This window comes from Zonotrichia albicollis, chromosome 6 (genome assembly GCF_047830755.1).
Source record: "Zonotrichia albicollis isolate bZonAlb1 chromosome 6, bZonAlb1.hap1, whole genome shotgun sequence".
NCBI classification, from domain to species: domain Eukaryota; kingdom Metazoa; phylum Chordata; class Aves; order Passeriformes; family Passerellidae; genus Zonotrichia; species Zonotrichia albicollis.
In genome coordinates, this window is record NC_133824.1 from 20657435 (window position 1) to 20669010 (window position 11576).

At 41.6% G+C, this 11576-nt stretch overlaps 1 protein-coding gene across 1 annotated transcript in view; it reads right to left on the reverse strand.

Annotated features, from left to right (window-relative positions):
- SCFD1 (sec1 family domain containing 1) overlaps window positions 1–11189 on the reverse strand; it is a 51003-nt gene extending 39814 nt beyond the window's left edge. The window contains exons 1-6 of the mRNA XM_005479867.3: window positions 11033–11189; window positions 5853–5923; window positions 5058–5146; window positions 3976–4066; window positions 3076–3198; window positions 1920–2007 (exon numbers count right to left, since the gene is read on the reverse strand). Coding sequence (XP_005479924.1) covers window positions 1920–2007; window positions 3076–3198; window positions 3976–4066; window positions 5058–5146; window positions 5853–5923; window positions 11033–11063 — 493 coding nt within the window. The 5' untranslated portion in view covers window positions 11064–11189. The remainder of the gene's footprint in view (window positions 1–1919; window positions 2008–3075; window positions 3199–3975; window positions 4067–5057; window positions 5147–5852; window positions 5924–11032) is intronic.
- Between the last annotated feature and the right edge of the window lie 387 nt (window positions 11190–11576).

The following is an 11576-nucleotide window of genomic DNA, read 5'->3' on the forward strand; positions in this document are numbered from 1 at the left end:
GAAAATGCTCCTAACATCTGATCAGAAACATTCTTGTTGCATTTAAATTCATCACTTCTTGTTCATTACTAAACAGAAAGAATGTATTGTGTCCCTTCTGTGTAGGAAAGTCTTTCACACAATTGAAGGATTTTATATTGCTTATTTGTCCTGACATTACCTCTTTGTAAAAGCAGTCAGACAGCCAAGGAATCAGGAAACTGAAAATTAACCTGTTTTGTGATATTTGATTTTAGCTCACCCATCCAGACACCTTTGTGGTCACACACAGCAGTGCTGCTGCAAGAATAGCAGCCATCTTTAAGTACCCTCAGATTACACTGACTTTTGCAGATTATAAACTGGCAGTCCCCTGCTAGTGATACTCTCCCCAGGCAAAAAAGCCCACCTCTTCCTCACCTCTGCACTCCTACTGCCTGTCTGTGCCAGATCCAGAACTCACACAATGACGCAGATCAGCTACCAAGCTCTAATGGAAAACTCATCACTCTCTGTGGGGGATCAGATTTCTGCTCCCTGAGCTTTTGGAAACAGCCCACTTCTACATTGGTTTAAACATGCTGGCAAATTTCAGCAGCCCAAGACAGGAAAACAAGCCAGATAGAAACTGATGGGTGTAAAACGTTTTCAGTCATCTTAATTCAAATTCCTTGTCAGCAAAAGGAATCTTATGACAGTCAATTAATTATATACACAGGAACACATCACAAAATAATTAGTATTAAAACTTTCAACATCAGGTTTTAGTGAAAAAAAAAAATCTGCTTTTCAAACAAAAATGCCCTTCATTCTGCCAGTGGAATCAATCCCCAGTGTGAGACACCCAGTGTGTGGCCCACATCTCAGTTATTATGGATCTAGTTTTAAAGAAAAGGTACTGACTTCAGATATTGGGCAAGAAAGCAGAAAAATCTCACAGCTAAATAGCAGATATACAGAGACTTCTCATCTCTATCTGGTCACTAAGGAGTATTTCATGCACCAGGAATTAGCTGTGTGACTTTGTAACTATACTAAAGCAATGAGGAGCTGCTGCAAAAATTGGACTATCTTGACTTCTGCTTCTTCCCTTTAACTGCATTTGTACATCACATAAATGAGTTGGTATTTTTGAAGGAACGAGTCAATTAAACACACCCTACAGCTCTGAAATTACTGGTTCTGATGAAAAAAGAAAGGAAGAGTAAAACTACAGCAGAAGCAGCCACACAACATATCCTGTTAATATCTGTGAGTTACATCTGCCCCCAGAGTAAGGGGCAGGAGTGGTGGAGTGGTGGTTCTCTGTACATTTAGCACACTGAATGGGTCAGTGGTCTACATAAAATCAGCACAATGGAGGAAGGAAAATCATGTGGACAATTATGACAGCTAGTATGTATGTTGACTTGAGCTGCCACAGCACCAAGGTAACTGATCTAAGGCAGCCACTTGCTTTTCCTGCTAGGTTCCAAACCAAGTTGAACAGAAGTTTTGAATAAAAAGAGTTCCTGGAGGATGACTTCACTTGCAACTCTGAAACTTTATGAAGAAGATGACATGCCTGGCTCACCTGCTTGCAGAAGCAAATCAGTATTGCTTATTGTCTAGAATGCTCTTTCCCACCCACAGGGACTACCCCATGTGGAAATAATATGTAATTTTTCCAGTGTTATTTGCTGCATAAAAAGTGTTATAAATGTCTATACCACAGTTTCACTTTGTATTTATTTTACAGTATTACAATCACCATGTAAAAAAAGATGCTGCAATGAATATCTAAGAACTGCTTCTTTCATGATTTTACATGTCTAACAGATTATCCTGAATTCTGAGCAAATCAAAGCAAAATAAGGTAATTGCTGGTTATTAGCTACAACTTCAAAAGTAAATTTCAACTTCAGACATTCCTGTATAATTTTTATATAAATTCTACTTACCACGGTATGAAACAAGTTCTTTGTTTTGGTTACACAATACAAACATATCATCTTCTAAAGTAATAAAATTAAGATATTGATCAAACACCTAGAAAGCAAGGAAAAATGGTCAGAATAACCCAGAGTGAAACATAAAAAAACCTGTATGTGATTTACTGCTATATTTTACAGAAGTATCTATTAAAAAAAAAAGCAAGATATAATTTATGAATTAAAAAGCCTGTGTAAGGGTTGAGTGATTAACCCAAAATATTAATGAACTGGAAAGTGCCAGAGCTGTCAACTTCAACTCTTTCTGTGCACGAAGTTTCAGCAGCCAAGTATCACTGAAAAAACACATGTGGAGGACATTTTAATATTATAGGTTCACTTTTTATGAATATGAAGGACTACAACATAATCAGCACTGAGCTCTCAGGCAGGAGAGAAGAAAGAGGGCAATATCTGAACAATAACACATTACAGCTCATGGATTTTAACTTTTCTGTAACACCATGTGCATTCAGGAAAAAAATTAAACTCCTCTATAGCATAAACTACTAATGAGACATCACATCTCAAAAACAGATTTAAGAAAGTTAGTTTACAGTGCTATACTAATTTCCTGCTGCTGAGGACCTAAGGCTTAAACACTACTAGTACTGTTCATTTTATTTCACAATGTTTTCTTTCTCTCATGCCAGTAGTACCAGCTGGAGTGAAAAATGGTGAATGTATTTAAGTGCATTACTTGGTAATTTAAAGATTTTAGTGCAGCCATTCACAAAAATAAAAGTAAATCTCTAACACATGCCTTTAAATCATAAAGGTGCAGGAGAGTACTCAGTAGAAGTGTACATATAAACTATTATTTCAAATGAGAACTGCACTCCTACTGCTCTTTTTGTTTATTTTAGAAATAATACAGAAACATATGCACTGCAAGCACTCATTCAACTGATGTGATCAAGAATCCTCTGAAACCACTGTATTTCCCCTCCAATCATTTAGCCCAAAAGTCTTACAACACTTTGAGTTTTGACAGCTGAAGTATGGTACTAAGCTGCATTATTGGGATGGCTGTAGGTTCTGCTTTCTTCCCCAGTATGCCTGAAAATGAGAATGCAGTCTTATACCTTTAATGGTGCTAATATTAGGGTCTGGGGGACTTTCTTACCTTAGCCACTTGAGTCACTGCATTAGCACCTATAGCAGCATTTGCAATATCTTCCAGTTTACTTCTTGAAATGGCAGAAATGAAGTTTAAATAGTAAGACTCATAAAGCTGGTTTCGAAGATCCTAAAAGAAAGGAAAATTTTCCTGAATAAGTACTAATACATTCCTGACTAATTAAAAGAAGAAATCATACTGTTACTATGTAATGTTACAGTTTTCCACAATCAAACTAAACCTTCAGAAGTGCTTAGCTCTCTGCTTATACAGCTCTTTTTATGAAAATGAATCAAAACATGGTGTTTTGATTACATATCCCGATATAAACAACCTACCACAGAACTGCAAAAAACCAGGAAATGACACTTAAGCTAAAGGGCAGCAATTGCTATTCCACACCTTACTGCTGACCAAAAATACCCTTTGCTCTTCTCCTTATTCTGGCAAAGATGTCAACTTTCCATCCACCTCCTTACCAGAAATGGGAAAAATTGAGGATTAGCCTAATCCAATCTTCCCACTCAAAGCAGTCTCAAAAGGTGCAGGTGGCTCATGATAGTGCCCAGTCAGGTTTTGAACCTTTCCAAGGATGGAGACTCCACAAACTCTCCAGGCAATCTGTTCCAGTGATTGGCCAACCTCGTTAAAATAGCTTCTTCTATTGTTAAATGGAATATTTGTACCCACTGCCTTTTATCTTTTCACTCCCCTAAGTCCCTCTGAAACACGAGACATGTTTACCTTTCAACTTGCTGGGAAATTGAAGTTTTGCATTATAATATTTTGGGCAATTCTTTTCTGACAAATCTGTGCTAGTAGTTACAGTCACATTCTGGTGAGTGCAGGATTTCTCCACACACATTGTTGTGTGGGCCCTTTTGAAAAATTACAGATGCAAGTTACCTGGCACATTCTGTCAATATTTTCTTCTGTTGGCATTACAAAGTAAACAGCTGGAACATCAGGAATAGCATCCCGATCTGAATGCAAAAGCCTGACAGGAAGAAAAAAAGACATGTCCAATGTGTTTTTTCTCTGATATGTATAAAATTTGAAAAGTTAAAGAAAATATTTATTGGTACAGACAAATGAAATTTCCTACAATTTCCTTCTATATTTAGCTAGAGTTGTAGCAAGAAAAGAAATCACATTTGTGTATTTTTTGGCTGAAAATATTAATAGATGTGTTCAAAATTTATTCAAAGCTTGAGAAAAGGCTTTACAAATGTTCAAAAACATATTATCTATTCAGAGGAAGCTAAATTACTGCACCTATGAAGTTCACATGTGAACTGCTGCTGTGGTAAAAAACCACTATATTTAATTCTATTGAACTTGCCTTTCCTGCTTGAAGACAAGGTGCTTACATGTTTTTCTCATGTTTCTGCTGATTTGTAAGCAGGTTAAACTGTTTCCATTTCTAGCCTTCACTTAGCAAAAGTTAATAAACTTGGAAAAAAATACACATTATGTTCAAAGTTTCTTCATGACTATTACCACAGCTAAGGAATGACAATGGACTAGGTAAATGTAATCTGGGAAAAAGACATGAGAAATCTCTTAAAATCATACCTAAAGATTTCATATGTTTGACAGCAGACAAGTAAAATCTATGTGTAAAAAGACAAGCAAAGAACATACACAGTCTCATGAAACAGTTTGTGCCAATACAATTGTAACATATATGACTGCAAAAGGATTTGTAGACACAAATACCAAAAGAATACCTACTGGATAATTTTTATTTTTGAACAAGGGCCTCCTGTTTTGAGCAAGAAATCCTAGTGAACATTGTTTGGAATGATCTCTCCATTCCTTGATTCTGCATAATGGCATCTGATTTTAGGAACAAGTCTAATAAGTTTATAATTTTTATTCTAGCAGTTATTTATTCAATGATTTTTCACCGATTTGTTAACTATTTTGGGGAATATTAAATAATGTTCTTTTTATAAAAGAATTCCCAATTTTTTAAAAGAACTTACAGATGCAAAGTGATCCCCATATCCCTCAGCTCTTTCACTGACAGCAAAGGTGAGATGATATCTTGGCCAAATCTGTCATAAATGAGAACCTGAAACAGATACACATCATCTTATGAAGTGCTGTAAAAAGTGGATACTGTAGAATACAGTGGATACAGGAATCCAGGTTTAGGGAACTGCTACCCTAACTTCAAAAGTGCTTCAACATCTAAACATCTACCAATTTACAATAAACCATTAATTTGTCATGGACTTCCATCTGTGCTTACAAATAAATAAAATATAAAAGAAAAACCAAGGGAAACTCAGTGATAAAGGGGGAAACAGAACCATCACTTCCATCTCCTGAAAAGTGTCTTGTCAAACAAGAGTTTGCTGTTTAAAGTTTGTTATTGTATGTGCTGAGTTTTCCTGACTGCATTTGGGAGAAAACAAGAGGAAAATCAGAAGAGAAAATAGGAATTAGTGAAAAAGACAAGGGATAAAGAGACAGAATATAGGCTTTGTAGTAGCAAAAACTCATGACCTACAAGTTACATTTTAAAGTTAACAAAGCTGTCCTGAGCTCAGATTCTTCAAGCTATCAATAGTTCTTCCATTTGTATGGGCTTCTTTCTGACTCTGGTATTTTTTCAGCAGTTCTGATACTCAAGTGTGTGTACTAACAATACAGGAAAAAATATTTTGTACAAGTTAATAACACAAGAAAGATGAACTCGATTACGTTAAAATCTGCAAATCTGAACTTCTCTGAACACCATAGAATTCTCATGATCCAGTTCCAAAAGTTCTTACCTTCCATACTGGTTCTCCTGTGCTGTTTTTAACTGGAGGAACATTGAAGTTCAGCATACGTTTCAAAGCCACTGGAAAATAAAGCCAAAGAATGCTTTGCTCTCTTTACACTTCAAAAACAGTGACTTAAAGACTTTAGCAGGGTTTTATTATACATTTGAAAGGAAAACCATTTGAAAGGAAAACCATTGCAAATTATAAATACAACAAGTCACATTTTCATTATTTTTATGCAGCTTTGACTGACAAGTGGCTCGCATCTGGTAGAATTTATGGACTCCAGAGGACACAGCAAAAGGCAAAGAAGCAAGTTCTAAAACATTTATTCTCCTTAGTTATACAGGCTATATTCTAACAAGGTTTGCCTTAAAACTAATTCCAGTATCTTCCTGAAGGTGCTTTCTGTCCAGTGGGAACTAGTTTGCTTTATTCCCCAATCTGCTTTTCCTACCCCACAGGAACACCACTGTACACACCAAACAAAAAATACCTTTATGCCTGCCTAAAATCAATACACAGTTTGATTTTGAGAACTCATATGAAGAAATTGCTGGTTTAAGATACAAAAGTAGCCTTAGTTTGTAGCAGGAAAACTCTGAAAGATGAATGAACTTTAATTTAACTTTCCATTCCACATACAAACCAAAGGAGATTGTTCTACCTACCTCTAAATTATAAATCTATTACGTAATGTATCTTTCCTCATTTATCTGATTAAACAACACAGTATGTGCTGCTCTCCCATCATTGACTAGCAGCAAAAGACTATTCGTGCTATAGTGCTGATTCTCTTAAAACTCCTAACAAAATCATCACAGAGTTTTGCAAAGAGAAAAATCTTGCAGAAATTAGAGTGATGGATACCACTCAGCTCACAAATAGAGAGCAGTAGAAACAATTGTCTTCTGACTCTGGCTGAATGAACATAGTGCAGTTCCTGGGATTCCAGTATCACAAGTCATGTCAGGCTGGAGAGGACCTTGGAAGACCTCCAGTCCAGCCTCCTGCCTAAGGAGGCTCAGCTCTGAGGCTACGCCAGGCTGCTCAGAGCTTTATGCAGTCAGCTCTCCACGGATGAAGATGCCACAACCACATTATGCAACCTGTGGCACTGAGTCCTTGTGGAGAAAAAGCTTTTCCTTACATCCAGTTTGAACATCTTGTTTATGGTACACAATTTATGCCTGTTGTGCTTCACTGTACTGCCATACACCACTACAAAGGGGTCTGGTTCCTTCTCAGTGCTGCCCATAGGTATTGGGGAGCTGCTGCAAGGTCCACCCTGAAGCCACCTGGAGAACAATGCAGGCAGAACAAGCCTTGGTGCTACAGCCTCACCTGAGCCTCTGACCACCTTGGTAGTAGTCCCTGCTGACTCCCTCCAGCTGATGGTCCACTGGGAACCCCTGCAGGTCTTTTCTGCAGAGCTGCTCTCCAGTCTGGCAACCCCCCACACTGCTGCCTGTATGTGCAAGGGGCTCTTCCTTCAGAAGGGCAGGAATTTGTCATCGTTAAGTTTCATAAGATCTCTGCTGGCCCATTCCTCTTGCCCATCTAGGTGCCTCCAAATGGCAGCTCAGCCCTCAAGCAGAAGAGATTCTCCGAGTTTGCTGTCACCTGCACACTTTTAATCAGAGTACACTCTGACATGCCCTCCAGGTGACTGATAGACATTTTAAACAGCAGGGGTCACAGAATACACTCATGCAGTGCTCTAGTTGTTACCAGCCTCTAGGTAATTATGTCTGATTAATTACAAACCCTCTAAGCCTGACCATCCATCCAGTTTTTTTAATGTACTTAGTTGTTGATCCATCTAGTCCACGACATCCTGACTTGGATATTAACACCATGGTGTCAAAAGCTTTGCTGAAGTCAAGGTAAATTAAATAATCCTGTCCTGTTGCCTACAAACCCAGTCATTTTATCACCGAAGACAATTAGGCTGGTCAGGTATGATTTACCATACATAAATTCATGCATGCATTTTCCCTCATGTGAAGAGAAGTATTTTCCAACATGATTCACTCAGTGATTGACTCCAAAGTGACACTAAGGCCTGGAAGCATTTGTAGGTGAAGACTGAAGCAAAAGCAGCCCTGGTTACCTCAGCCCTATCTGTGTCTATCACCATTAAATGAGCAGCTCCATTTAGCAAGGATCCAACCTCTTTTCTTAATTACATTTTTGCTACTAATGTTGCAGCACAAGCACTTCTCCTTTCTCGAGATACATGCTGCACAGCTCAACCTCAGTAGAACTCTGGCTTTCCCAATATCATCTCTCCAAGGCCAGGCAGTGTTTCTGATGCTCTGCTTCCTCCTGTGTACTGCCCTTTCAAACAACACTACTAGAAGTGAAACACAAATGTGGGAAAATCCAAGCTATCATTGAGCATTGAGTCTTGATGGGCTCCAGCCTTCAACTTGCTCCATACTTTTTTCTTTTCTTCATTAAACACCATGAAGCAGCTCTGAAAATTGATTACAGGATGCTCCTGGGTTCTTTGGCCCCTCACTGCTGATGACATCTTTAGCCATATGAGCAATTTTATATAAAGCTGTATGGTTATGTGCTTTGGTACTACTGGCGCTGAAGCAGCTGCATTGAAGAGTTTAACATCTAAAGTAAAACTTAGCATAAGCTCTCTGCCAAGAAAGAGTAATCAAACTGGTAACGTGCTGTGACAATCATGTCAACATTCAGCAAGTGCCCGAGTTCCTTTTCTGTATTCATATTGTCATTTCATTTATACTAATGGTGAATGTTCTCTGGGCAAGGATCAGGTTTTTACTGTGCTTGCACAATGATATGCTTCTGTTATGAAACCAATCCTGGTTATGAACCAGGATAAAGGTCACAACAGATGGTGCACATACATGGTAAGACCATAACTAAATGATAAGAAACATTTTTCTGAGTACATTTTAGTTGTTGAATCTAGCTCCTTGGAAAAGACCTCCTTAACAGAAGACATCATGGATTCAGTTGTAAAGGCTGACTGAAATAATCAAGCAACAATTGGTGACATGAACAGTGGGACTGAGTGCAGCTGCAGCAAGTTTGCCAATGACATCAAGCTGTGTACGGTCACAAAATCCCAGAATCATTCAGGCTGGAAAAGACCTCCAGGATCAGCGAGTCCAACCTTTGACTGATCACCACCTTGTCAACCAGACCACAGCACCAAGTGTCATATCCAGCTGAACACCTCCAGGGATGGTGGCTCTACCACCTCCATGGGCAGCTCATTCCAATGTTTAACCCTTTCCATGAAGAAATTCCTCCTCAAAAAGATGGAGAGAAGGGAGGCCATCCAGAGGCACCTTGACAGGCTTGAGAGGGGAGCCCGTGCAAACTTCAGGAAGTTCAGCAAGGCCAAGTGCAAGCTCCTGCAGCACAAATACAGGCTGGGCAGAGAATGGATTTAGAGCAACTTTGAGGAGGACTTGGGGGTGTTGGTGCATAAGAAACCTGACATGACCTGGCAATGTGCACCTGCAGCCCAGAAAGCCAACTGGGCTGCATCCAAAGCAGTGTGGCCAGCAGGGTGAGAGAGGGGATTCTGCCCCTCTGTTTTCCTGTGGTGAGATCGCACCTGGAGTACCGTGCCCACATCCGGACCCAACATAAGAAGAACTCGAACCTGTTGGATTAAGTCCAGGGAGGAATAACAAGATGATCAGAGGGCTGGAGTACCTCTCCTATGAGGAAGGGCTGAGAGAGCTGGGTTTGCTCAGCCTGGAGAAGAGAAGGCTCCAGGGAGAACTTATAGCGCCTTCCAGTACCTAAATGGAGTTAGAAGAATCCTGGAGAGGGACCTTTCACAACAGCATGTAGTGACAGGACAAGGGGGAATGGCCTTAAATGGAGACAGTAGGTTTAGATGAGATATAAAGTAAAAATTCTTCCCTATGAGGGTCATGAGGCTCTGGAACTGCCTGTACAGAGGCTATGGATACTCCATACCTGGAACTGTTCAAGGCCAGCCTGGATGGGGCTTTAAGTAACCTAGTGAAAGGTGTTCCTGGCCATAGCAGACAAGGAGTTAGAATGAGAGATGATCTTCAAGGTCCCTTTCAACCCACACCACCCTATGAACACAGTGAAACAGAACAGAAAAGAATAAAGCTGAACAGAATACGCACTCAAAGAAAATAGGCTTTATTAGAAAGACAGCAAAGAGAAGATAAGCAAAGACTTCAGAAGAACATCAAACAGAACTATCAGTGGTAGATGGCAGAGGAATGAGATTACAAAAAAGTAGACTGGTACCAAAAAATTAAGCATACTAGTAAAATATTTAATGTCCACAGAGACTGTGACTGAGATTTTTAGGCAGATGATTTGAAATATTTCATGCTAACCAAATGCATCCAGAATCCTCTGTACCACCAAAGATACTGCAGCTGTCAAGGAGAGAGTGTCATGATTACAGCTTAACTACTGACTACAACTTTGGCAAACAAGGGAAGTAGAGGACTAAGGAGCTGACATCCCCTGAGCTCTAGGAGTATGTCCAAGGCTTTACAAAGCAGCATCAAGGCAGAGAAGAATCAATTAAGGACTCCCAGCAATGTCTAAGAAGGGACTGAACTAACAAACCCTTTACTCACAGAAATCCTCATGCACAATTAGTTTAGTTGTTATTATCGTATTCCCAACTTCTCGAGGGTCAGTACAGACATGGATGCCCCCGTATTGTCTTAACAAGAACATGACAACAGTAACTTTATTTCTGCACCATTAAACGCTATTTCCTGTCGGTCTTTCCCACGGGCAGAAAGAAACCGAAGCGGAGGGTGCGCTCGCTCCCACGGCCGCGGGAGAAGGCACCGCTCACGGCCCGGGCCCGGCCAAGTCCCGCCCGGGAGCGCCTTCCACACCTCGGCGGCACCTACGGCCACGTCCCCGGGGCCTGGGGCCCAAGCGGGGCAGGGGTCCCCCTGCGAGACCTGCGGCCCGAGGCTCCGGAGCCCCGCCGCCTCGGGCCCGCCGCCCCGGAGGCGAGGAGAAGGCGGCAGAGGGGCCGCCACCGTTGCCGGGAGACCCAAGCCGGGTGAGAGGGCGCGAATCCGCGGCGGCGCCCGCAGCCCGCCCCGCGGGGACCGAGGCAGCGCGGCGGCGGCGGCCGGCCCCGCTCCCCCGCCCGAGCGCCGGGACCGCGGGCGGGCGCTCACCTGTCTGCTTCTCCCGGATCCCGGCCGCCATCTTCCCGCGCCGCCGGCCCGGCCGCGCCGCCCCACCGCCGCCTGCGCAGCCGCCGCGACACGTGGCGAGCCCCGGGCCGGGGGCGGGCCCGGCAGGAGCGGCCGCTGACGGTGGCAAACACAGGCCCGTGCTGCGCCCGGCGGAGCGCAGGCCCGGGGACGGCCCTCGGCACCGCTGCTCTGCTAAGTAGCTGGTAGGTTGTGCTCTCCAACTGAAGTTGCAAGAAGAAATAACTGAAACAGTTTTGATACGACCACCTCAGGACTAAATGGAAGGACTGATGTTTCAAAACCAAGGATCTAGCTGGAAATAAAGTCTTGTAGTTTTAGTGAGCTACTGTAATGGAATATAGCTACAAGTTTCCTTCCCTCTGCCTTCATGCCCCTACAGCAATCCCACAGGGAATGAGCCGCCTTGCCGCAGCTCAGCTTTGGATACCACGGATCAACATGCCATATACACCTTTGTGTAAATCTAAAAGTACACAAATGAAACTATAGAAAATAGTGATAA